At 37.6% G+C, this 27,654-nt stretch overlaps 1 protein-coding gene and 1 long non-coding RNA gene across 2 annotated transcripts in view; one reads left to right on the forward strand and one right to left on the reverse strand.

Annotated features, from left to right (window-relative positions):
• Positions 1-27,654, forward strand: part of cacna1g (calcium voltage-gated channel subunit alpha1 G) — a 133,851-nt gene that overhangs the window by 101,060 nt on the left and 5,137 nt on the right. The window contains exons 31-38 of the mRNA XM_088323893.1: positions 5,205-5,275; positions 7,885-7,963; positions 9,147-9,268; positions 12,402-12,794; positions 14,615-14,758; positions 17,256-17,357; positions 21,166-21,349; positions 23,677-23,846. Coding sequence (XP_088180019.1) covers positions 5,205-5,275; positions 7,885-7,963; positions 9,147-9,268; positions 12,402-12,794; positions 14,615-14,758; positions 17,256-17,357; positions 21,166-21,349; positions 23,677-23,846 — 1,265 coding nt within the window. The remainder of the gene's footprint in view (positions 1-5,204; positions 5,276-7,884; positions 7,964-9,146; positions 9,269-12,401; positions 12,795-14,614; positions 14,759-17,255; positions 17,358-21,165; positions 21,350-23,676; positions 23,847-27,654) is intronic.
• Positions 12,962-27,654, reverse strand: part of LOC148347495 (uncharacterized) — a 144,874-nt gene continuing 130,181 nt past the window's right edge. The window contains exons 4-5 of the long non-coding RNA XR_015848066.1: positions 17,232-17,345; positions 12,962-13,167 (exon numbers count right to left, since the gene is read on the reverse strand). This is a non-coding gene — a long non-coding RNA (uncharacterized LOC148347495). The remainder of the gene's footprint in view (positions 13,168-17,231; positions 17,346-27,654) is intronic.

The following is a 27,654-nucleotide window of genomic DNA, read 5'->3' on the forward strand; positions in this document are numbered from 1 at the left end:
ATTAGTTTTGCTATCTAATGATAAATCAATGCTACAATTTAACACCAACCCTGAATAATGTTTTTATATAGTATTACTTATATGACTTATATATGATTATATTTTTGCCCCTTTTATTGTAAAATTATTCATAATTCCTCATTATTTGTTTCATTTTTTTTTTAATATATTTTTTAATATGAAAAAATATTATCATATATAATAATAAACATATATGTAGTGTTTAGTTTCCCTTTTGTTATACGTGTTTATGCTAAAACATCCCTGATTTTTTTTTGTTAATACTTTTTATGAATTATATATATATATATATGTTAATGGTCTGCATTTATATAGCACTATATATATATATATATATATATATATATACTTTTAATGGTTTCAAAATGTTTTTTTTTGTTGCAATATGATGTGATACTAAAAATATATAAAATATATAATTTGGTATTTTAAAAGATGTTCTTTATTTTAAGTTTTCTTGTTTTTTTTTTATGTCAAAACATACTGGAAATTTTTTCTTAAACTTTATTTTTTTCTGAATATTTCAGGGGGTTATAATATATATATATATATATATATATATATATATATATATATATATATATACTGGACTGTCTCAGAAAATTAGAATATTGTGTTAAAGTTCTTTATTTTCTGTAATGCAATTAAAAAAACAAAAATGTCATACATTCTGGATTCATTACACATCAACTGAACTATTTCAAGCCTTTTATTATTTGAATATTGCTGATTTTGGCTTACAGCTGAAAAAAACTCAAAAATCCTATCTCAAAATATTAGAATACTTCCTCAGACCAAGTAAAAAAATAATTTTATAACAGCAAAACTAAATCAAACATTTGAAAATGTCCATTGATGCACTCAGTACTTGGTTGGGAATCCTTTTGCACGGATTACTGCATCAATCCGGCGTGGCATGGAGGCAATCAGCCTGTGGCATTGCTGAGGTGTTATTGATGCCCAGGATGCTTCGATAGCGGCATTCAGCTCATTTGCATTTGTAGGTCTGGTGTCTTTCATCTTCTTCTTAACTATACCTCACAAATTCTCGATGGGGTTCAGGTCAGGGGAATTAGCAGGCCAATCAAGGACAGTGATGCCATGGTCAGTGCACCAGTTACTGGTGGTTTTGGCACTGTGGGCAGGTGCCAGATCATGCTGGAAAATGAAATCCTCATCTCCATAGAGCTTTTCAGCAGATGGAAGCATGTAGTGCTCTAAAATCTCTTGGTACACAGTTGCATTTACTCTGGACTTGATGAAACACAGTGGACCAACAGCAGCAGCTGACATGGCTCCCCAAACCATTGCTGACTGTGGGAACTTCACACTGGATTTCAAGCAACTTGGATTTTGCTCCTCTCCAGCCTTTCTCCAGACTCTGGCGCCTTGACTTCCAAATGAAATGCAAAACTTGCTTTTGTCTGAAAAGAGGACTTTGGACCACTCTGCAACTGTCCAGTGCTTCTTCTCCATAGCCCAAGTCAGACGCTTCTTCCGTTGTCTTGAGTTCAGAAGTGGCTTGACCATGGGAATACGGCTATTGTAGCCCATTTCCCGGACACGTCTGTGAACTGTGGCTTTTGACACCTGGACTCCAGCTTCAGCCCACTGTCTTTGAAGCTCCCCCAAATTCTGGAAGCGGCTCTTCTTCACAATTTTGTTAAGGCTGCGGTCATCTCTCTTGGTTGTGCAGCGTTTGCGGCCACATTTTTCCCTTCCAACAGACTTTTTGTGGATATGCTTTGAAACTGCACTCTGTGAACAGCCTGCTCTTTGAGAAATTTCTTTTTGTGTCTTACCCTCCTGATGGAGGGTATCAATGATGGTCCTCTGGACAGCAGTCAGATCAGCAGTCTTCCCCATACTTGTGATTTAGTTTACTGAACCAAGCTGAGTGTTTTTAAGGCTCAGGAAACCCTTGCAAGGTGTTTCGAGTTAATTAGATGATTCAGGTAATTAGTTGAATAGCCTAGTTGTATACTTTTTCATGATATTCTAATATTTTGAGATAGGATTTTTGAGTTTTCTTAAGCTGTAAGCCAAATTCAGCAATATTCAAATAATAAAAGGCTTGAAATAGTTCAGTTGATGTGTAATGAATCCAGAATGTATGACATTTTTGTTTTTTTAATTGCATTACAGAAAATAAAGAACTTTATCACAATATTCTAATTTTCTGAGACAGTCCAGTATATATATATATATATATATATATATATATATATATATATATATATATAAGGACATTTTTGCAAATGTTTGTTGAGCAGAAAAGAAATTAATTTAAAAAAAAAAAGCAATTTTGCTAGCTAGAATTAAACCGCGCCCCATGGTGTGAAAAGAAAGAAAAGGCAATTCTTACATAAATAATTTCAATAAAAATCACTGATTTCCTTTTCCTGTGCCTTCTTGGAATCAAAACCGGCAATTATTTAGCTGTCCTGGTACAACCTCGGATAAACTCAGCCTTTTTTTTAAAAAAAAACATCTCTCCCAACCTCATGTGGGAGCGTTTACTTATACGAGCAGACGATTACAATGATTCGATGGATTGACGTCATTTAATAACGGGTGACCAACCCGGCCGGTTGAAACGAAAAATTCAAAATCCGGCAGTCCACACGTGACGTTTATTTCACACGTTCAGGTTTTTTACACTTCCTCTTGTGCCAGCAAATGATTAAGCAACAAGAGCACTCAGAAAGCGGAGACCTTTGCCAAGGCGGTTGTCACCTGCAGAATCGATGACTACCATGCAGGCGCTTAATGGCCTAAAAGGGATTAAAGTTTGCTTCTTCTAGAAGGAACCAAGTCTCATAAAAGACCAGTGCAGCTGGGCTGAAATCAAAATCTGGCTCGCACCCAAGTGAAACCTGCAACAATAAAAAGAAAATCTTTGGGAGCAGTAATTAAAGAGAATAGAGGATGTGTTTAATATAGATAATGCAGAAAAATCCCAACGGTGCAATCGCCGCCATGCACGTTGCAGACAGCTTGGAGCCTGTTTAGCATGTGATGGACACTAGCTCTCTTTAAGAAGAATAGCGTTCCAAAATCTGTAGACGACACTAAACAATTCTCTCATTTGTTTTGTGCTCATTTATAAGTTTATAATTTGTAACATGTGCAAAATGAGGAGAGAAGACATCAATGAATTTGGAGCTTACAAAAAGGACAAGAAAGGACTGTACAAAATGATATGTTTCGTGTTTTCTAATCTCCGGTTACAAAAGTAGATCAACCTTAAAGATTATGGAAAATTTGAAAAAAAATGCATCATGACAGTGATGCAAACATAGCGCAAGCGCTCAATAATAGTCGACATAAACCAACCACATTCTCTGCATGTGTTCAACCATCAAAATAGAACTTTGGCATTGCTTGCATTCTTCATTGCAAGGTGAATATAAACAAATGTAACACTTATTTTGACAAATGTAAACAACAAACTAATTAATTTTTCTGTATCCCCTCTTTATTTCACAGAAATAAAGAACAAACCAACCCTGGCTTTAGAAGCATTCTTAATTTCAAGAGTTTTATAACTAAAAATAGAACCACCCTGGTATGTAAGCATTCTTCATTGCAAGTACAATAAAAACAGATGTAGCCCTAGTTTTGACAAATGTATAATAATTATTTTCTCATTCTATATCCCCTTTTTATTTCACAGAAACAAAGAAATAAACCAACCCTGGCTTTAGAATCATTCTTAATTTCAAGTGTTTAATCGACAAGGGAATTAACTCTTGGGTGTATCTGATGATGAATCGGACTTTGAAAATGTTTAAATTAAGGGGCATCAAACAGGCGGCCCATGGCCCGCGAGACAATGCTGGGGGAAGCGCAAGAGAAAAACGAGCTGCAGTTTGAAATATGTCCACTTGATGTTGCCATAGCCAGGTGCCTCTCACAAACGCTGTATTTGTATTTCTCTCTGTCTCTCTCTTTCTCTCTTCCTCCCTTTTTCTCACACTCTCTATCTGTCTGTCTTTCTCTCTTTTTTCTTTATTTATTCCTCTTCGTCTCTTCCTCTCTGTGTCTTTTTACCTTCTGCTCTCTCTTCCTTTTTTCATTTTCTCTCTTTCTCTCACTTTTCCATTCTCTCTTTCACTCATTCTCCTTTCTCTCCTCTCTTTCTGTTTCTCTTTGGATTTCTTGCTTTCTCTCTCTTTCCCCCTCTCTCACTATTTCTCCTTTCATCTATTTTGTTTCTCACATTCTCTCTCTCTCTCCTCTCTCTCCCTCTCTTTCTCCTTTCTCTTTCTTTGTCCCACCCTCTATCTTTTTCTCTCACTCACTTTCTCTTATTTCTTTCTCTCTCTTTTTCTTTCTCTCTAATCTACTAGTCCGGGCCCGAGAGAATTTTTGTTTTATCGTGTGGCCCCCGAGTTAAATTGAGTTTGACACCCCTGGTTTGAATAAATGGTCAATTTTATGTTGGAATTTTTTTTGTTATGAATAAATGATTCTTTTGAATAAATGAATAAATGATGATTGGGCGGCAGTAGCTCAGGAGGTAGAGCGCTCGTCTTGGGATCAAGAGATCGCAGTTCGAATCCCGGCTCCTCCGTTTTACATGTCGAAGTGTTCTTGGGCAAGACACTGAACCCCTAATGCCCCCAATAAGCAGGTTAGCAGCCTTACATGGCTGCACGGCCGCTATTGGGAAATGTGAAGCACATTGTAAAGCGCTTTGGGAAGTCATTGACTTGAAAAGCGCTATATAAATGCAGATCATTTCATTTTTCATTTCATTTCATTTCTAATCATGGCCTTACGTATTAAACAACTTATGTCACTCACTGTTTTTTTATACGGATTTTTAATTCAAAAATTGGGACATTATACACAAATATACATGGTATAATAAACATGAAATGATTTTCTAATTATTTATCAAGTCCTTATGGTTACCACCAAGTCTCATGATCAAAACGAGTCACCGATGTTGATTTGAAGTTGAATGGGGACCCGGTTTTTAACCATCTCATAGAAGTGGCGTTTTATCTTGTTGTTTAGCTTCATTAGCTTCCGACGCTAATCACCTCGGTGTCACCTGAGCCGTGCTTCCTTTTGTTTGCCAGTGTGCGGTTCATTAATGAAAGATTTCCGTCCTTCGAGGATCGCGGAAAGTTTCAAGGAAAAACTAGATTGTTGTTTTTTTTCTTTTTTTGCAGTCCTTAAGCTGCTGAAGATGGCGGTGGGGATGCGGGCTTTGCTGGACACAGTCATGCAAGCTCTGCCTCAGGTACGTAGCGACCGCTGGGATAGACTTTCTCTCGCATCATCGCGCTGCTTACACGGATCGTTCAGATTTTAACAGCGGCTGTTCTCTACCGAAGCCCATTACATTCATTATATCAGTGTTTCTCAACTGGTGGGTCAGGACCCAAAACTAAGTCATGAACTCGTTTTCAGTGGCTCATGTGCCTTTACCTTTGCAAAAAAAATGCTAAGAAGAAAAAACAGAGGGTCAATTTCACTCCTTAACTGTAAATCTCTTCTTACTGTTCTGTCAATTGGCGCCATCTAAGTTGTTTGGGACCACATCTCGTTTTAACGGGATTTTGATGGTTCTTATTCCTTTTTCTGACCGTTATGAGTCCCAAGCAAAATACGAAAATGATGTTCGAATGCCATTGTAGCACTGCTGGAAGGTACTGTAAGTTGTTTGAAAATAATAATTTTCAGGTTTTTACCAGTGTATTAAGCTTTATTATCTACATGATTTAATAATTATTTTTGTTTTGGTACACATTTTACTTTAGTATGAAGCTATTTTTGAGCTGTTTTAGGGGGCAGCTTATATGAGTTATATGCCAATATATAAGATAATTGAAGTTTTTGGGGTTTTTCAAACAAATATCATTATATTTGACACTATATCTGGTTCTAACGGCACAATCCTTTTATTCAATAAAATTAGGAAGTGGAAATTTGTTCTTCATTTGGGTTGCTTTTGATGCTGTGTTCTGGAGTCGGACCAGTTTTGAACCACTGCATTAAATCATTATATTAATAATGAAAACAATAAGATTGTTTCTCATTAATTCTTCGTAATTTTTTTGTAATGTCCTGTTTTTAACTTTTTTTATATTTCATATTCTTTTAAATAGTCAAAACATTTTCATTTAAATAAAAATTGATTTACTGTGTTTTTTTAGACTATAAGGCACACCTAAAAACCTCAAATTCGACAGAAATTTTACAAAAAAATGTACCTTTATCATTCAAGTGTGCATTGTACTGGGGAAATGCTGTAAAAAAATGGAAAAGAATAGTTCCAATGAAATACTTCTACATACGGTAAGTCAAGTCATATTTGTATAAGCCTCAATGACAAGAAGTCTCAAAGGGCTGCATAGACCATTACAGACTATTATTACTCCGTCCCCTGATCTAGAACCTTCATGATAGCAAGGAAAAACTCAAAAACCTCAACATGAGGAAATTGAAGAAACCTTGAGAAGGGACCGCACATGAAGTAATCTCCCCCTCTAGGATGACCAGGCTGGAATGTATGTTACAGTAAAAAACATGAAACATAGGTCATTCAGAAGCCATTTCTGAATACATCAATTCATTTTAGTTGTGAAACCAGTATTCCTAATATTTATATTTTATGAAATAACAGAACCTAGCTTGTACTGTAGATTAAATTGAATGTCCTTTAAAGCCTGGTGGGCCTTATTCATAAAAAATATTTTTGAAGATGCGCATTATCTGCTGCTGGTCTGTAAAATAGGGTATAGAATATTTTTTAAGGCTTTTTTTGTGTGTTTTTAAAAATATTTTTTCTCCTTGAGTTTATTTTTTTATTTTAGTTTATTATTCTATTCCCATATTTTTAAATAGTTTGAATTATCAAAAGATTCTTATCCCTCTGCATTTTTCTCTATTTTTGTGTCAATACATTTTTTATAATTATAACATTCAATGTTAAAATATATAGTCTCTGCTTTATTTTTACTAATTATCATATTTTTAAAATATTTTTCTTTTATTAATGCCAATGTTTTTCAGTTTATGATTGTCAAAAATGTATATATTTTTCCCTGTATTATTATACATTTTCTATGATGCCCATATTTCTTAAATAGTTTTGACTAGTCAAAACATTGTTGTCCACATTTGGTTGGAAAAAATATTTTATATTTTCCTCAGTATTCCTTTTAGTTTTTGTTTCAATATTTTTGATATTAAAAATACATTATTGTCTTTCATAGTTATATATTTTCGTGTTTAAGAAGGTATCTTCCTTTTTTCCCCGAATTGCCTATATTTTTACCTTAAATGCTTAAGGATTTGTACTTTTTTATTTTTATGGGTTTGTTTTTTTACATTTTTTTGCCTTTTTTAATAACTTTAAAAAATATATTATTTAATTAAAAAACAATCTTTTTAAGGTTAAAACAAAACAGAAAACTTGTATTTGTTAAGCAGAGAAAAATGAATAAAACTGGGAAAAAGAAGAGCCCCACCCAAAAAAAGCAACACAGCCTTTCTTTTTTTTTTAAATTTTTTTTTAGATGTCCTCAAATTCACTGCAATCTAATCTCCGAGTCGGGGGCACTTATTTGCATATGTGCGTCCCTACAGTCATTATTAAATGAGAGGAGGTGCAAACTTTTTGGTTCCCGCTGTCTTTGAAGGTGTTTGAGGTGCTAATTTGAATGAGAAAGAAACCTGCCAGAAACTAGCACTTTTTTTCCTCACGAAATTCTTTGACTCCCGTGTCTCTTGCAACCTTGATTAATTTAATCGTTCTTAGAATGAGCTTCGAATATATTTTTTAAAAGTTCTGGCGTTGTGTTCTAGAATCCCGCAAAGTGTCCCCTTTTTTCTCCCCTACCGTAGGTTGGCAATCTGGGTCTTCTCTTCATGCTGCTCTTCTTCATCTTCGCAGCCTTAGGAGTGGAGCTTTTTGGCGACTTGAGTAAGTTCGATCCCTCCCTTACCCCAAAAACAGGGTTCGTATGCCTTTTTCATGGCCAACTTCAAGCACCTTTTAAGGACTTTAAAAGCCAATTTTCCCGGTACTTTTAAAGGAAGAAATCCAGAGCTGATCAAAAGAACGTTCTTTTTGTTGTTGACTTTGACCACTAAAATAAAGTCTGTATCTTTCTGCTAGCACAGGGGTCGGTCACCCAAAATGTTGATAGAGCCGTATTTAACCAAAACAAATTATTAACAGCCTTATTTATGAATAAATGCAACACATGCTGCACGCATATATTAGCTACCGAATATTAGCCTACTATCATCTGGAGAATGGTGCACCATGTGACTACTCTGCTGTAGTATAGCGCCTCAAGTTTAACTTCATTACAATATTAAATAATTGCAGTATGTTTTATTGCTTTGATGAGATGAAAGAAATGTAATAAATAAATCCAATTTTTGATGTCATTTTTATTTTGAAAATTCAAAAAAAACAACAAAATGGAATAAGCATAATGTGCCTCTTATCCGGGCAACAAAAAGAGTGCTATGCAACGCAGCATGCATTTATAAACAAATGAAACAGCCGCCTTTTGAAAAGCTAATTCACATAAAATTAATACATTCTTCTCAAGGACAAAAAGACAAAGGTATAAGGTCAACATCACCCATAAGCTATTGAATATAAGAGTGTGTTTTAAGCCTAGATTGAAACACTTCCACGAAAATTGCAAAACGAATCTCAGAGGGCAAAGCATTCTACAACATCGGGGCCCAAAAGGAGAACACTCTCGAACCTGTGGATTTCTTCTTGGTTCTTGGAATCAGTAGTAAACCAGCTAGTTTCGATTCAAGGCTCCGAGCAGGATCGTAGGGGGAGATTAAATTGGAAAAGTATGAGGGGGCAAGTACATGCCTAATTTTGTCAAATACCAAAAGAACCTTAAAATCACAAGTAAAACTGACAGGGAGCCAGTGCAGGTAAGCCGACTAGCTCTTTGTTTCTTCATTAAAAGTCAGACTGCCGGGAAACACGGCAATAGCGACAAAAATCAAGCATTAACAAGCACTTCAACCAAGGTTAAAACTCAAAAACACAGTTTTCAAGGATTTCAAGCACCCGTACAAACCCTGAAAAATCTTTACATTGAATGTTCTGTTTTTTGTGGTTTCGGCAGTCTGCGACGAGCTGCACCCGTGCGAGGGCTTGGGCCGCTACGCCACTTTTAAGAACTTCGGCATGGCCTTTTTGCTGCTCTTCAGAGTTTCCACCGGAGACAACTGGAATGGAATCATGAAGGTAAGAACACACGTCCTTATTTGGAAAGCTTTACTATGGCAATTCATTTAAAAAAGTCCACAAAACTTAATGGTGTGGGGGTAAAATTCGACAAACAGTTAAAAGGCCATTTATTAAGGATTAAAATGTATATTTATTATGAATTAAAAATCATATTCAACAGGGTTCCTGCATCTTAAAGCAAGTCAATTTAAGACCTTTTAAGCCCTTTTTAATGCATTTGAAATTAAATCGTAGACCATCTTGACAAAAAAACCACATATTTCTTGTACACCTTACCTGGCACAGCTTTTAGCCATGGTGAAAAACGTTCGTCGAACAGCCACTTCTCATGACATCGACATTTTCCCATGGTCCAAAATAAAGGTCTATGTAGACCTTGAACGTGAGTCTGCTCTTAAATGCCCGACTGAAACCACATCACCGTTTTGATAGTTCCGTTATTGTTACCACACGATGTTGCCATTAAGGCATTGTTAATAAAACAATTGATCAATATTACTTAATCTTTTTAGTTCAAACAAAAATGAATCATATTGATGTGTTCACACTTGTAAGACTTTTAAAAATTGGATTCAAGACATCTTAATGCCAATTAAGGCCTTATTTTAAAATAATGAATTCAAAGTCTTTTAAGACTTTTCAAGGATCTGCGGAAACTCTGTTCTGAACAATCCGTTTTTGTTTCCAGCCTATGCTTAGCATCAATGTATTTATATCAAAATAAAAACCACGTGTTTCATGTTTTAAAACAACTGAGTAGCATAATTAATTCTAAATTCACAATAAACTTTGAAATTAAAATGTTTTTGGGGTGAAAATTAAAACATGTTCATATTTTCATTCATTTGATCAACCAATGTTACAAAATGTATTCTTTTTTTGTACTTCCACACTAATTTCTAATTTCTCATCTTTTATCCTTACCATATTTTTTAAATTTTAAATAAAAAAGTGTAGGTTTTTTTTTTATTGATTCCAAATTTTAATGTTGCTTAAGTTACCAACTTTCATTTTTATAATTGTAAATGGACACATTTTTTTTTGTGGTTGGCTTATTCTTGCAACATTCTTACTTAGAAGTCAAATCAATTAAATGAATGTTGTCAATGTTTTTTAATTTCATTTCACATGTCAAAACGATCTAACTTTACACTGTACAGCTTGACATGGTACTTTTATTTAGATTAAATAAAAAGGTAAATTGTTGAATTATAAGAAAGAAAAACACAATGTAATTTCTTTGTACTAATATAAAAAGAAAAATAAATCATGAAAAATCACAATTGTTTTCATCTTATATTCCCTGCACCTTTTCTAGATATCAGAGTAAAATGTGGAATAAAAGAAATATCTTGATGTTACATTAAGAAATCATAACCATTAGAATTATAAACTTTGACAAAATGAAAAATGAATTTTATCTAAAAGGAAAAAATATTTTTTTTTAAAGTAGAAGAAAGTAAAAAATATGGTTTAAATTAAGGATTGGAGGGGTTACGTTAATAATATAATCTGATAGTTACCATTTACCTGTTAAAGGACGTAATCAACAACCTATTCCAAATACCTTTTATATTGCAGCTATGTAACTTGATTAGTTTCAATTACTTTTAGATTATTCCAATACCAAAAAAACACAAAATATCAAAATTATGTTTAAGATAAATTAACAACGGAACCTTGAAAAAGATTTGGAGGAAACCAATGTCAGGAAGTTACTTGCAGTCCTACAAAAAAGTGCTTAATTTTTTTTGTCTATCACTTGGGCAGATAAGATATGCTCTGTTTTTGTTTACATTGAGAGTACATTAAGAAATCAAGTCATGTTTATTTGTGACACCCTTAATCACAAGGAGTCTCAAAAGGCTGCACAGCTCACAGATTATTGCAAACCACAGACTATTATGACACCACCCCCTGATCTAAAACCTACATGAGGGCAAATAATACACAGATATTGTCAACATAAAATACAGGTTATTCATATCCTATAGAGTAGAAGTGTGTTTTTAGCCTGGATTTAAACAGTTTCACTGAGGTTGCAGATCGAATCTCAGGGAGAAGAGCATTCCACAGCACGGCGGCCCGAATAGAGAACGCTCTCGATTCTGCAGATTTCTTCTTGGCTCTTGGGGTCACGAGTAGACCAATGTTTTCTGAGTGAAGGCCCTAAGCAGTAATATATGTGAAAATTAAATCTGAAAGATATGAGGCACCAAGTCCTTGCATGATTTTGAATACTATCAACAGAAGCTTAAAATCATATCTTAAACTAACAGGGAGCCAATGCAGGTTAGCTAAAATCGGGGTAATGTGATCAAATATTGTTTTAAACACTATCTATCTAGCTAACCTGGTCATATCCCTCGAGAGGGGTGACCAACGGCAAGACAAACACATACACAAAAAAATAATTATATAAAAAGGAAAAAAGGAGCAAAAAAATTATTTTTGGACCATGGCCAACCCAAATGCCCAAACACCCCAACAAGTTTAGCACCTCGGCACCCAAGTCGGTCATGCTTTCGTCCCTCCAGATGAAAACACACAAATTGTAAAAGGTTTACAAAATGTCTAGAGTCCAAGTTTTTCTTGTAAAACATTCTGACAATATAACAATGCTGTGATCGTATTGTTATTTTGAACACCAATTAATTGCAAAATACATAGACAATCAATCATTTACTGAATGTCCCTGAACGCATTACTAGTGCGCAACTGCGTTGATCTCACTAAACTGCAGGCTCTTGCCAATTCAACAAAATGAGTGCTACATTGTAGGAGAAAAAAAATACAGACTAAAACAAAAGTGGTCTCTGCACAAAGTACGAGTTGGCCGCCTATGCAATATGTGCAACATTTACGGACATTACTGCGACACCTCTTGTCTCTCTGTCTCTCAAGTGTAAGTAATTGAAATTATGATGGACGCAATATGTCTATGTATATATATTTTTTTTAATTGTAATTCTGCAAAGTGATCCTTATTTTAACGAAATGTAACTGTACGAAATAGAATTACAAAAAATGTGTATCCTGATCTCGTAATGCCGTTGCATGTATTCGGTTACTCCCCTTTTTAAAGGAACTCATGTTCTCTTATTTTTTTTACGAACATCAATCATCTCAGGACACTTTAAGGGACTGCGCTCACGAGACCAGCACCTGCTACAACACTGTGGTCTCCCCCATCTACTTCGTCTCTTTCGTCTTGACGGCTCAGTTTGTCCTGGTCAACGTCGTCATTGCGGTTCTCATGAAGCATCTGGAGGAGAGCAACAAGGAAGCCAAGGAGGAAGCCGAAATGGAGGCCGAACTGGAAGCCGAACTCCACGGCGATGGCAGGGACGCGGCCGGCAGGTCGCCCCGACTCAACCCTCTCGCCGACAGGTCCTGTTCCGGGGGTTCCCCGTGGAGATCCATAGGGCGGGAAGAGGGTTCGGACTCGCCTCATGTTGACATACCTAGAGACCCAGTAAGCGTCAGGGAGGAGCCCTCGTCGTGCTTGGAGCCCCCTCTAGAGGTAAGGAATTGACAACAGAATACCGTATTTTCCGGGCTTACACTGTATGTACCGCAAGTGGATGATATTGGAAATGCATACAGGTTTTGTATGTGTGTGTGTTACTCACGGTTCACAGATCCCTTAATAACTTGAGTTGCCAGCGCATCACTTCCTGTGGTGTGTCTTGGGCAAGTAAAGCTTGGCGGTGGTCATCCCTTTCAGGACCAGTTCTCTGTGTAGGGGTTTGCTCCCCACATGATATAGATAGTACTGGTTTCCATGTCTACCAGTAGAAGTCATCTGATCTGATTTAGATACAGCACCTTCATCATCTGGTTGCTGTGGTTTTTCAGTGCTAAACGTCATTCCGCTCTTCAGAGATGAGGCGTACCTGGGAATTGACAAACAGCAGAGTGACAATATTAATACTAGATCCTTAATCCCTACGGAAAAACTATTTTGTTCTGAAATTTTAATCATCACATCGTACAATAAGCATTGCATCTCTTGTGGCTTTCATAGTTTGGTTTTGTGATATATTTAAGGCACAAAGGCTCTTTGTCCGGTAAAGGACTTTGTAATTTGTATATTTTTGTATTTATATTCAAATGATATATTAAAATGAATAAAAAACTACACAGATTTAAAAAGAGATAAATACACAAATAAATTCATTAGAATGGTTACATGAGGTTTTACAGTAAACTACTGTATTTGTGCAATAATTGATCAATCAAAAAGTGTCGCTAACCAAAATGTCGTTTGCGCTAGTAATCAAACCCGGGTCGTGAAATCGCCAAATCCTAAACATTTGGCTACTAGTGATATAGATGACATTTGAAAAGGCATTGTATTTTATCTCATTGTAACACATTTCTTTTAACCAGAAATGTATGTTAACGGGGCAGCACGGCGGTGCAGTGGTTAGCACGTGTGCGGCACAGTTCTGAGGTCGTGAGATCAAACCTTCCTGTGTGGAGTTTGCATGTTCTCCCCGTGCTTGCGTGGGTTTCCTCCGGGCACTCCGGGTTCCTCCCACATTCCAAAAACATGCATTTCAGGTTAATTGGCCGGTCCAAATTGTCCCTAGGTGTCAATGAGTTAGTTGTCTGTCTCTGTGTGCCCTGCGACTGGCTGGCAAACAGTTCGGGGTGTCCCCTGCCCACTGCCCGAAGATGGCTGGAATGGGCTCCAGCACTCCCGTGACCCCACTGAAGATAAGTGGTGCAGATAATGGATGGATGGATGGATGTTAACAAATGGAGAAAACAGAAAGAGATACATAAACGACACAATCTTACGGTAGTTTTAATTCCATGTGCCTTATACTCTGGTAAGCATGGTACATGAAAAATATATAACAAAAGACTGTTTTTGGGTGGGTGTTCCTTATAGTGCAGATAATAGTTTCATTTTTAACGTGACCATTAAAACATGGCTTTTTTGGGGAGGGAGGCCTCATCTTTGGAAGGCAGCTCAGATGTGGAGTTTTTTTATGACAGTTTTAGTGTGCGTGTCCCCACGGAGGACGTGCCAGTCACAGGCAGGTCACAGTGGCATGGGAAAGAACTCCTCAGTGACTATTTCCAGTCAACTTTGGGGGATGGGGAATTTGTGCTCTTACAATTTCTGGTTCTCCTGGATGATTGTGGTCTTGTATCGCCCCCTTGTGTTAGATGCAGTGATTGCAGGAACCCAAATGACAGTTTTCTTTCTAGTGACGTCGTTCCTTCTTTCTGTCTGATTAACTGTGGCTTTCTTTCTTTGTCTGTCATCCTCTGAACCGTCTGGCCCTCTTTCTTCTCCTGCTTTTCCTCCCACTTGTCCGATTGGTCCAGCGTAGAACAGGGTTGGACTCAGTTTCCCTGATCATGCAGGGTTCGGTGGAAGGGGATCTGAGTCTGATGGACAACTTGTCCGGGTCTGTGTGCCGCTTCTATGCGCTCGCCCCCAAAGCCAACGAGCGCAACATCGACAAAAAGGTCAAGGAACGACGAGAAATCCAAACAAGTGTCCCCTTTCCGCAGGAAACTATTTGGGATGCGTTTTTTTTAAATGTGTTTTTTTCATCACCATTCAACAAAGGCTGAAACCAACACTTTTTTAATAATCGACAAGTTACCGACTAATTATTTTTTTCTTAAATGTATCATTTAGTTAATTTAATTAGGTGGCAATAATAGAAAAAAATGGTACTGACAAGTACATCTTTTATTGAACAAACAGATCGGTACACATTTTAGACCAAATAGGTGCAGTGCTAGGTCAGTAGAGACATGCATCCATAAATAAAGCTCTATCCATTTTGTAGGGACAGGCAAATAATCATTCAAAATCATTTTTATCCCGGTAATGTAAACAAGGAACAGGCTCATTAGCAATAGTAGAACAATAAATAAAACAAATATTAAGTGCATTTTTTGAAGTACAATGTCTGCTTGTTCTTCAGACTGCATGCATTGAATTTCAAACATGTTTTTCAGGCACAGTCTGACATAACATTCATGCTTTATATAAAATGTACAATCATGTCTTCGAAACTGCTTGAATCTTAGAGAGGCGAGTCAGACTCAGTTTTGTTCAAAAGTCCAACGTGCTCTTCATATGTTCGCACGTCACTGACCTACTGCCATAATCCGCAAGGTATACTTAGCAAATAGTCTTTTTATCTAATGTATCCAGGCCAAAATGCTTATAGACTTTAGATGTTTTGTACGCTAACTTGATATTGACCCCACCATTTCTGGACGTTTTTGTTAGCAGAGACAGAGAATCGAATGTGCACGTGTGACCCACATCAGAGATTATATTCCAGTAGTGATGCCTTACTCTGTTAAAAAAATGTTGTCTGGCGTGATTAGTCAACAACGAATTCCATTGTTGACATTTTATAGTATCGATTTTTTCAGACAACGTTGACTAATTGTTGCAGCCCTAAATCCAACCAGAGTGAGCTAAGTGAAAACAAATGTCTTTGACGTATTTCCCCAGTAATGGCACTGAACCAGGATTTAGTCAATAACCGTGCCTTATGGTTAAAACTTGACCCCTATTTAGTTAATTAGGAACATGTGATATTATCTCACCTTTTTATGACCATTCAGGCGCATTTTTTCCGCCTTTTGTTCCTCTACAGGATTTCCATTTAGCTGTAAAATGTTTATGAAGGGGGAAAACAAGGACATGCTGTCCGTACATTTTCCTTTTTTTGGTACAGCATGCCAAACATAATGCCGCCCAAGAACCATTACCCTTTTTTGTTGGAATTCCTCCACATTTCATAACTTTAGACCGACTACCCTTGCCCGGCATGTCGGCCGTGACGTCAATCGTGTTGCCATTCAAGACTCACTCATGCTTGATTGTTTTTGCATTTGGAAGGCCTCAAAAATGCCAAAGTACCGTAATTTCTGGACTATAAGGCGCATCTAAAAACTCCAAATTGGCCAGAAATTTGAAAGGGCGCCTTATATCCCGGTGCACCTTATATACTGGAACATACGGTGGATACAATTGTAAAAGCGTTCTGTATTTATTTGTGTGTGTTACTCGCAATCGCAAATCATTGTATGGAATTGTACTTGAACCTGGGCCGCGGCAGTGAGAGTACAGAAATTTAAGACATTATAATGCAAGTATGATGTGTTTACCTATTTAATCTATAACATATTCACTGATAATTTTTAATTAATACATTTAAAAGGAGCTGGGTATTTTAATATCATTTTCATTTTATTCTAGGAACTATTCCTACCAAATTGTGTGAAGGAATTACAGGGTTCATACACCTTTTCCGTGATCAAATTCAAGCACTTTTTAAGGACTTTCAAAGGCATTGTTTTAATTTCTCCAGTATCATCAAAAGATTAAATACGCTGTGAATTATGTATTTTGCAGATCCACAAATATATGATTTAAGATCATGAATGAATCACAAATATATTTGTGGAGATGAACAATATGTGTGTAAATATTTTTGAGACAAATCTCTTCTTAGGTGTTGGGTAAAATGACAGTATTATGTAGCCTACATTTTCAGTTGCAGTAAGTTCTTCCCATTACAATTTACCACTGGGAAACGCTACCTTATCTTTTTTGCATGGCCCAGAATAAATTTAGGACTTGCCGTTAATCGTGAGGGAAGACTTTTTGTGAAACATACCAACAATTCAATTCACAACCACTTACCAAATTCAAGCACTTTTAAATCCTTGATTGAAAACACAATATTAAAATTCAAACATGTCCAAGGATTTGGAACACCCCTCGTTTATTTGTAAAACCAAACCATAAAAACTTCAGTACACTGTAGCATGTTTTAAATAAGGGGTCATTCTAAGTGGGTTGTTCCATTCTTCCATCTTGTCAACAATCGTCTCATTTTAATTTCATATGGTTTTGAAAATGTATAGTTTTGTTCATATTGTGTCGTGTTCATTTTCTATGTGCACTCACCCGCCACTGTCTCTTCCCGTTTAGATTCCTCTAGCGGAGATGGATGCTCTGTCCCTGGCCTCGGACAAATCCTGGTCCTTCGCTGACGATTTTAATCCCTTCTCTCTAAGCAGCCTGGAATGCAATGTACTGACATTTTTTTTCTTATCATACATCCTCCTGTTTGCAGTAACCCGTAGAAGTGCTTCCTTTCCGGGGTCTTCCATAGCTACTTGAGGTCTTTGGAATATTTATGAAACAATTAAAAAAAAAATCTACTTAGTTTTATTACATTTCAGTATGCTAGGCAACAAGTTCCACTAAACAAACATTTGGATGTTGTTGGTGACCTCGCACTACCTCAACAAGGGAACATTGCACTGAGAGATTAAATTGCACTAAAAAAACTTGCCACTAGAGGGAACTAGACTTGCAACTTTCCTAAGTGTGACGGAGAAACCTCACATTACGTAATACTAGACTTTAATATTCCCCCTTTTTCCACTTTGTAGCCTGCGGGCCATTTCTAAAAAATAGCTCACAAGTTATTGCGATTTTCTAGGAAATTTGGTTTCTATCCCTTAACCACGAGGGTCGTAGGGCCACCATTTCCTGTAATGTGTCTTGGGCAAGTACAGCCCGGTGGCCCCCATCCCTCTCCAGGCCAACAAATGTTTCTGTCCGTTCTCAAACCGGGGATCTTTCCCGTGTTAGGCGAATGTGCTACTGCTGATAAATACAACATACTAATGACATGGTAATTTGATTTTTAGATATAATCAAACTGCCTTTCATGCTAATCAGTATCAAAAAAGTAGTTCTGAGCTTCAAAAGGTTTGGTAACCCATGACTTGGAGCAAACCTTTTTGTGTAATTTTACCATATATGTTTTTCCTGCTAATACCTTTGACAATTTTTTTTTGCACTTGTATTTCTATTTTTACCTAATGGGACAGTGTATTTTATGACCTTTAGATGTCACCGTATGGAGTTAGAGGAACCGAAAAAGAGCTAAAAACCACAAGGAAGAATACAATTTACGGAGACCCGGAGTGACCGAAACACAGCTATTTACTTCTCATTTTTGTTCCCCAGTCTTTTTGACGCTTCGGGGTTACCAAAATAGCAATATGGTAGAAAATGATGTCAGCTCCCTTTAGCTGCGACTCATAATATTTAAAATACATGTTTTTTTTTCTTGACCGATGAGTTTTATAAAAATGCTTTATGATAGTTCATGTATTGTTTGCTTATTATTTAAATTGATATTGTTTTTAATGAATGGTACACAGGTAAGGTAAAATGTATGTAACTCCCCCCATTGCTTCTTATCTCTACAACAAGAGTACCCTCTAGAGGCGGAAGAAATATTGCAATGCCTAAATAAATCAAATCAAATGTACAGTATTTGTAAAGTGCCATATAAAAACATTCAGTGTACATTAGGACCATAAAATCCGCTCCTATATCCCCATCCAATAACCGAAAACAGTTAATACACAGACACACACAATGGTTAGAATACCAGATAAATAAGAAATGAAGTGAGTTTAAAGTGGATAATGCGGCTAAAAAAGGAAGAAGGAGCGAACGGTTGTTGAAAGAAAAAAAACATTCGTTTTTATGCTTGACTGATCCTACTTATAAATATAATCTGGGTGGAAACATATGCTGGCCTGGAGAGGGTTGATTGTACTTGCCCAAGACACACCACTGGAAATGGTGCCCCGATGATCCTGGTGGTTAAGGGATGCAACCAACAACATAGTAATGACTCGGTTATTTTCAAATTTACATAAAAGTATCGCTTATCTTCAAAAAGGTTGGAGACCCCTTTGTTACAGGTAATAATAAATCTGCATCCCCGATCACAATTCGACTACACCTGAAGAGTTTTACTGACCCACCGATAATTGGTGCTTCCGAGTCAAATCGTTTTCTTGAAGGACGTCGCCGCCATAAATGTAAAGGTACACGGAGCGTCGGCTTTATTGGCTCAGTGGCGATGTCATCGCTTCCCGAGAGGTGCAGCGAGAGGTCATTTTAACCTTTAAACTATTCAAGCGGCGCAAGTGACGTTGGAAGGCCCCGGCCAATCTTAACCGCCGCCGACTTTTCCTCATTCTCATTCCAGTCTGAAATATAGAGTAGCACAGTTGACAGCTTTTCCCTTCTCGCTCCTGAATGTCTGGCTTCCTTTTGTGCTTTTCATGTGAGTCTACGTTTTAAGTCACGGTTGTCTTCTTGTCCTTGCTCTACCCTCAGTCGGTTCAAGAGCCAAAAGAGTGTTTGTCCATTTCCCCCCCTAAAAGAATTATCTCGTTCACTGCCATTGGCGTCAAATTGAATTATTTTCTTCACTATAACCACGGCTATGCAGTATTCCCTCGTTATTCCACGGTTCTACTTTCGCATTTTATAAAAAAAAAATAGACTCTGTTAGGGTTTTGCAAGGGGGAAGCAGTAACTGAGACTGGGGTGCTCAAAAAGAGGAATGGTATTGGTAACAAAAGCAGGTACAGAGTGACAAAAAACAAGGCTTCACAACGACAAAATGTCTGAAAACCAATTCCGACATGATCCAAACTAGAAACAAAGACCGGAAATGGAGATGCAAGGAACAGAGTAACAACCAAACAAGTGGGCAGTAAACTACTAACATAGTGACAGGATACCATATGCAAAAACAAAATCTGAGGTAGGTAGCAATTACATTGCCAATGAAAATGACCCGACGCCATGGGCTGTCCAAACAGTCATTATAAAGGGTCAGGATATATAGTGACAGGTGTGTAGTGCTTGAAAACATCTGTGCCCAGATCCAAACCCGGTTAGACCTTAATGGGGAAACATGGCATTTCATATCTTAACAAATTAATACTATGAATCTTCTGTAGTTTACTACACTGTCTCTATAAAAATCCCTAAAATTTAAGCGATCCTCATTTTTGTCTTGATATTGTTGTTCCGTAGTTATTTATAGTGTATTAGTGCTATCTGCTGAACCCTTGCAGTAACAGCAGGTTTGATGCGTGGTTTGTCTTACAACCACTTTTGACTTAAAAATGGTGATCTTAAACGCTACGACAAACAAAATCCAAATCTGAAAATTATATTTGTATTATCGTTCTCAAAACATATATTTAATGTTTGGAAGCTCTGTTCATAGTTAAAGCTTTGCATAATTAGGGCATACATTTAAAAGCGCCGGTACACTCAAACAAGAGATGAGTTTTTTAAGTAGTAGTAGCAATACTTGGTCTCCTCTCTTACTTTGTCATGTGAACAAGAGAAGGGAGAGCTTAAGATCATGTGACTGTAATGCGAGTCTACATAAAAAAATCAAATCAAGCTTTTAATAGTCGGTACAGTACATTGAGTTTTGGTTTTGAGAATATTTCTATCGCACTTGTGCGTATATATTTATACCAATTGAATTAATATCGACTGTTACACTGGTTGATTGAGATATACAGCTCTGGACACAGTCTGCAGCAAGTGTCTTAATCGCGGCACAATGTGTTACTTTTCTGTACTAGACATTTCCCCACTACTTTTTCTTAATCTAATAAACGGACCTGAATGAGTTCGTTTGAGTTGAGTTTCTTCCTTGAATGTGCTTGTGCAGCTTTTAATCAGGTGTGCTCCGTAGTCCGGAATTACGGTGAATATATATGGTTTCTATTTGGCGTAAATTCACTAAATACAGGTGGTTATGCAACGTATTAACTGTGCAAATCGAGGGAACGCTGTATGAATCGTAGCTAATTATTCCTGTCTGGCAGAGGATGAGTTCAAACCCACCCTTTTAAGACTATGTAATTGCTCCAGCTTCTGTTCCAGCCGACTCCCCACATCTGTCTTAGCTGAAGCTTATGGCGTCTTTGTTTATTGTTATAGAAAATTAAGCTTCAGCTGTTTTGGTAGGAAAGTTGACTTGGGTTTTGTTTCACAGGTGGAGCAGCCGGACCCCGGGGGGGCCACGGAGGACGAGCAGCCCGATGCCAAGAAGCTGACCGTGGGCCGAACGCATTCCCTGCCCAACGATAGCTACATGTTCTTCCCTTGGCGGGCCTGCGGAAAGCCCCTTTCGACGCTGCCGCCTCAGCACATATCGGGCTCTCTTTGGGCACAGTCAGGTAATTTGTTGCATTTACTTAGAGGTCAGGTCCTATAATTTCCCTGCTTTTATTTTTCCATCCAAGGCAGAGGTGTCAAACTCATTTTCACCAAGGGCCACGTCAGTGTAACGGCCCTCGAAGGGCCTGATACAACAAATTGTAAATCGCACGAGGCAAAAAATGCATAATTAAGAAGGGAAAAACATACATAAGTAGCGCGTTCAAGTAAGTAGCGAGTTTAAATTGCATTTTTGTGGGAAATGTATTCGATAAAATCCAACACTAAAAACATACACGTCATCTTGAAAGGCAGTTTAAAATAAAATGGAAAACACCAGGCTGGATAAGTGTACGGTATATTACCGTTACATGACTAAAATGTCTGGTAAAGTCATCAATGACGTAACATATTGAGTGACATTCAGATAACTAGCATGAAGAGCATGCTTACCAAACGATCAGTTTCACTCCGAATCACTAAATCGGCGATGCACCGCTTCCTCTTCTACCTCGCGTATGTCAGACTTATCATCAGTTGCAGCTCCAATAATTCCAGCCTTTCTGAATCCTGACAAGATGGCTTCAGTTGTTACTGAAGCCCATGTTTAGTCACCCAATCAATGACTTCCAGGAAAGTTGCATGACACATTCTCCCGGGTGCCATTTTTGCTCAGCCTTTCTCAGTTTTTTTTACTGACAATGTTGAAATCATCCACACAGGCCCTCTTGCACTTAGTGCGAAAACGACATGTGAAATGATATGCAGGTAATGAAAATCTTAAACTTAATGATATAATATTGTTATTAATTTCACACATAAGTCTATAACTGTGACCTATAATCCGAAAAATACGATAGGTGTAATTGGTATGTCAATGTAACTACTTCTTCAGCGAAAGTAACGCTGTCTGTATTGATTAGTTAAGTCACAAAAATTAGTTGATAGGAAAATGTCACTAGACATATATATATATATATATATATATATATATATACATACATACCACAGCCATATGCCCCTAGTGGGAGGTGACCAGAGTCATTTCTGACTCTTTTTGGGAGATTGATTTAGAGGAGGGGATTCCCAGCCCCCTCGCTCAACCCAACTTAGGTGTTGGGAGTCATTAGGTGACCAAACCCCCCAATTCCAACCCCTAATGCTGAACTTGGCGTTCAGGAAGGCAACGGGTACCAATGTTTAAGTCTTAGGTATGACTCGGCCGAGGCTTGAACCACAACCTCCCAGTTTCGGGGCGGGCGCCATACCCCCAAGGCCACCGAGCTGGTGTTCACTAGACATATATAATATCTTATAAATGAAATACAGTGATACCTCTACATACGAGCCACAAGAAATTCTAGGTACAAGATGTCTTTTGAGCAAAGAGAAGATCCAAGTAATGAGATTTTCTAGACATTACCACTAGAGACCGGGGCTTTATCCATCCATTATCTGCACGGCTTATCCTCAGTAGGGTCGCGGAGGTGCTGGAGCCCATCTCAGCTATCTTCGGGCAGTGGGCAGGGGACACCCTGAACTGGTTGCCAGCCAATCGCAGGGCTTTAAAGTCATCTTATTTATCTTGTGATTTTATGTTCAATTCCTCTTTGAATGTATTTTTAGTCCCCCAACCCGAGTGAGGATAAGCAGTGCAGAAATGGATAGATGTGATCAGAAAGATGGGGGTTTTGGCAGGCCAGGAACGAACTAATTGATGGTTATTTCGTATCTGGAAAATTTGCTCTAGATTTGAACAATTCTAAATACAAGCGCAATCCGAGAGCAATTTTAACTTGTATGTAGAGGTATCACAGTATAACAAAATAAAAAAAAAACCTTTTTGGACATTTTTGGGATAATTTATTCCCAAATTCAACTCATTGGCACTATTATGAAACACTGGCGTCTACTGGCCCTGATCCATTTCTTTGCAGATTTGGTAGTCAACAGGCATTGTGGGAAATGTAGTTTTTGGTTTCATCTGTTTTTTTATAGACGCTCACACATTTTAATACGTTGCAAGTCACCTGGTATTTTTAGCTAAATGCCCTAAAAAGGTGCATCCAGAGTAAAGTTAGTATGCTTTGAAATTGTACATATTGAATTGCCATTGCCAAGAACAGCAAAGGGTTTGAATACAGTGAAAAATAAAGAAAAACAGTTTAAAATAATTTGAATAACGAGTACATTAATCTGTTATTGCAGATAAAAGCTAGTTTTTAGGATGTCAGAGGCACATTATTTGACATTATATTCAATTATAAATGTATTCATCTCTGACATCATTTTCCAGTGACAAAAAAAGCCACAGTTATGCATCACGTATCCCCTTTCTCCCTTTTAGGTTCCAGCTGCTCAGTCCGCTCCCAGCCAGAAGACTCTTCCCGCCGGCTTATCGTCCCTGCAGACGTCTCGAGATCGGTGAGCCCCCGCAGCCACTCGGACTCCGAGAGCATCCCGCGGCTGCCCCCTCCGAAACGCCATCACGCGCTCAGCCGAAAACTACGCAGACAGGTGACTTAAAATACAAAACATTCCTGCAGCATCACTTTGTTTATTTTAAACTTTGGGCTCCTCTTATCAACCTGAGTCCATTTCCCAACACACGGTATTCCAGTGGTCGGCCACCTTTTTTGTACCTAGGACCAGTTTCGTGCCTGACTATACATCAGTAATTCATTATCTGGACTATAACTCTTTATGAAGTATAAGTAGCACCAGCCAAAAAATACATACTGTATTTTCACCACTATATTATGAGGCACACCCCAGAAAAAAGAAAGGTTTTTGATCTATATTTTCCAGACTATAAGACGCACCAGTAGGAACATCAACAAAACAGTCAAACTTTATCAAGCCCTTAAGAAGCAAATACGTGTCTCAGAGATGGTGTCAATACGAAGTCACTGAAATATAATGCCACATATCATTGGAAAGCTTAAACTCTTGGGATTCAATGCTATTTATAACTATAGTATTCTCAGAAACATCACACGAGAAAAATATTAAACCAGGGTAGCTCGCCAAAGACATCGTCTTGAAGCTATCATGTTCGGTGATAATATACAATCTTGGTCCCCTTACATCTGTGTAAAATATTTATATACTCTAAAAAACACAATAATGGCAACAAATGAAAAAAATATGCCTAAAAGCATATCTGCATCAATGGATATTGCTTGTTGCCAGTAAAATTATTTTCTCTAAACTGTAGCCCAACCTAACTTGTGATTCACATCTATTTTGTCCAATTGCATGCTTTGTTTTACCCCGCTTTAACATATAATATGTATGAGTCTCACTGGAGTATTAGTCGTATGGCTGGTCATATTATGGGAAAAAAATGATAATAGAAATAATAATCCCAAATACAATGTGTTTTCACTTGACCACTAGGTATCCAGATGACATAGGGTAAGGCACCAGACAGGGTTCATACTAGTGCTTGAAATCATTTAAAGTGCTCGTACATACTTGAAATTGTTGCCATGTTTCACAACAAGTCCTCTTTAAGATGATGCCGACACTGCTCTCCGGTAGCTTCACTTTGCCATTGTATTTCTTCTACCCTCGTGATTAACGACAGCTGGCATTCGTTTGTACGGCATTGTCCTATGACGCGTTATCGCCCCCTACCCAAGAGGACAGGTGCATGCTACACCTAAACAAGGTACTATGAAATACATACCAGAGCAAGGATTACTTATCAATTATGGCTATTTACTACGGAGCCTTTAAAAAACGAAAGTAGCATTTCCCAGTTGTAGATTGTAATGGCATGACCAATTTAGGTGCCGAGGTAACTAACTTGTTTGGGCAATTGGGTTGGCCATGGTACAAAAATCTGGTGTGTGTTTTTTTTTTCCCCTTTTATTTTCTTTGTTATTGTATGTGTTTGTCTTGCTGTTGGTCACCCCTCTTGAGGGATATGACCAAGGTAGATAGATAAATTGTAATGGGAGTAACTTCCTGCAACTGAAAATATAAGCTACATATTATGGCCATTTTACCCAACAGATCTCTCTCAAAAATATTTACATACGTTTTGTTCGGATACACAAATATAATTTTTAGATCTTGAGTAAGAGAACTCAAATAGTGGCCTGGTCAGGGGTATCAAACTTGCAACCCGCAGGCCACATTAAGCCTGCCACGGGTTTTAACCCGGCCCTGAAAAAAAAACGCAGAGGGAAGCAGTTTTAAATATGTCCACTGGATGTCGCCAAACCACTCACAAAACAACTGTCTATCCATCTCTTTCTTTTGTTGTCTTTCATTCTCTCCTTTTGTCTGTCTCTTTCTTTCTCGTTTTTTCTTGATATCTCTTTGTTTTTCTTTTCATTCTTCTATATACCTCTCTTTCTCTTCAATCTACTATTCCAGCCCTCATGGGAATGCCTTTCCTACCATAGGGTCCCTGAGCCAAAATGAGTTCGACATCCCTGGGCAAAACCATAATTATTGCAAAACAGAACTCCGTTGAGTATCCGAACAGACTAAATATTTTCCCGTATCCGGTCGATGAGGAGGAACAGTTGGGAACTCATTTTGTTTGAATATTTGATCCGAGTTTACAAACGTACTATTCAAAGAGACACTGTATTATTTGACCACTAGGTGTCACAGTATCGTCTCGTGTAACAGAAATCAAGAAGGAATACCAACTACAGAGACTCAATGTGTCCAAATTGCACTTTTTTTTGCCAAGCCCTTCACAAGGTGGGGAGTTGTAGCAGCAAGATAGCAGACAATCGTGTCAGCTCCTACTCAGTGAGACCCATTTAATGTAAAATAAATACAATTTCTTGACCTACGATTATTTTTTCAAAAATCCACATTAAATGATAGTTCATGTATTTTCGCTTATACTCAAATCAATGTCATTTTTTAAATGAAGTGTTATCACCATTAGGAGGCGCTAAACTATAGATTGGGAACTTATGGCTTGCGAGTTACATTTGGCTCTTTTCCTAAGTACATAAAAGTTAATTACAGCCTATTTCAAATTGGATTTGTCTGCAACAGGGATTGACTTGAAAAAAGCTTATGTAGCATTGCTAATTATTGGAACAATCCAGTATATAAACACTACAGTATACAGTCAAGGTGTATGTTGCTACAGAAACCTTAAGTAACGTAAGTGCACTGTTGAGGCACATTATGGTGAAAACATCACTCAAGCACATAGAGCAATTTGAATGGTTGTGCGAAGGTAAATACATCATTATCCTCGTTTGCAGTATTTTGTGACATTTTTACTAAAGAGCTCTGCTTACACCTTGTTTTAAAATCATCATGAAAAAAAAACCAAAGGTCAAAATGAGAGGTAGCAAACCCGGTCCACGAGAGCCGCACGTTCTTCTCCGACTCAAACCTTCAGCTTGTGGGAGCTTGATCATGATCCAGGTGAGTGGAATCCACCTGTATTGGAGCAGAGAAACTCCAAGACCGGGTTGCCTACCCCTCTTCAACGATCTTAAGTAATTAAGGGAGGCACGTATAAAGTGGTATATTTGTTGGTATGGGACATTATTCTTATTTCATAAATGTAATCAAATTGGATTTTACCTGTAGAGCAGGTTTTGGTGGTTTTGCTGAAATGTGTCTTTAATTATTTTGGTATGGCTCTCTCTCTCTCAAAATACAAATCTCAATATTTTGCTATAGTGGATCAAAAAGCTTCCCACCCTTGTGCTAGACTAACCACAATATCCCTTTTAGGTATTTTTTTCATTGTTGTATTCAGAGAGGAAAAACTAAATACATTGTAGAGCCGGAAATCGAACTTGCAACCTCTTGATACCAAGACGAGCACTTAACCTCCTGAGCCACTGCCGCCTAATAATCCACTAGGAAACATCTTTTTGCCCATAATAAATGTCCATTATTGATATGTAATCCTTGCAATAATACATTTTCCATAGTGCCCTGTTTAGGGCGTTACCTGTAGGGGGCGATCAAGCGTCATAGGACAATGCCAAACAATTCAAGACAAGAGAAGAAAAGTTGTAATGGCACCAAAGAGCAGTGTCTCTGATATCTTGCAGGGGGGAAGCAGTAACTGAGTCTGGGGTGCTCAAAAAGAGGAATGGTATTGGTAACAAAAGCAGGTACAGCAGGTGTGTTGAGAAACATGGCAACAATTTCAATCATTAACAAGCACGAAACCAAAAATTCACACTTTTCAACCCTTGAACGCACAACATTAGAATTCAAGCATTTTTGAGGATTTCAAGCACCCTGATCAATTATCGGGCTTCAATGACTTGAAAAGCGCTATATTAATGTAAACCCTTAAAGTGTATGAATTTTAAAAATTGTG

This window comes from Urocampus carinirostris, chromosome 19, assembly GCF_059441175.1.
Source record: "Urocampus carinirostris isolate Australia breed hairy pipefish chromosome 19, RoL_Ucar_1.0, whole genome shotgun sequence".
Lineage (NCBI taxonomy): Eukaryota > Metazoa > Chordata > Actinopteri > Syngnathiformes > Syngnathidae > Urocampus > Urocampus carinirostris.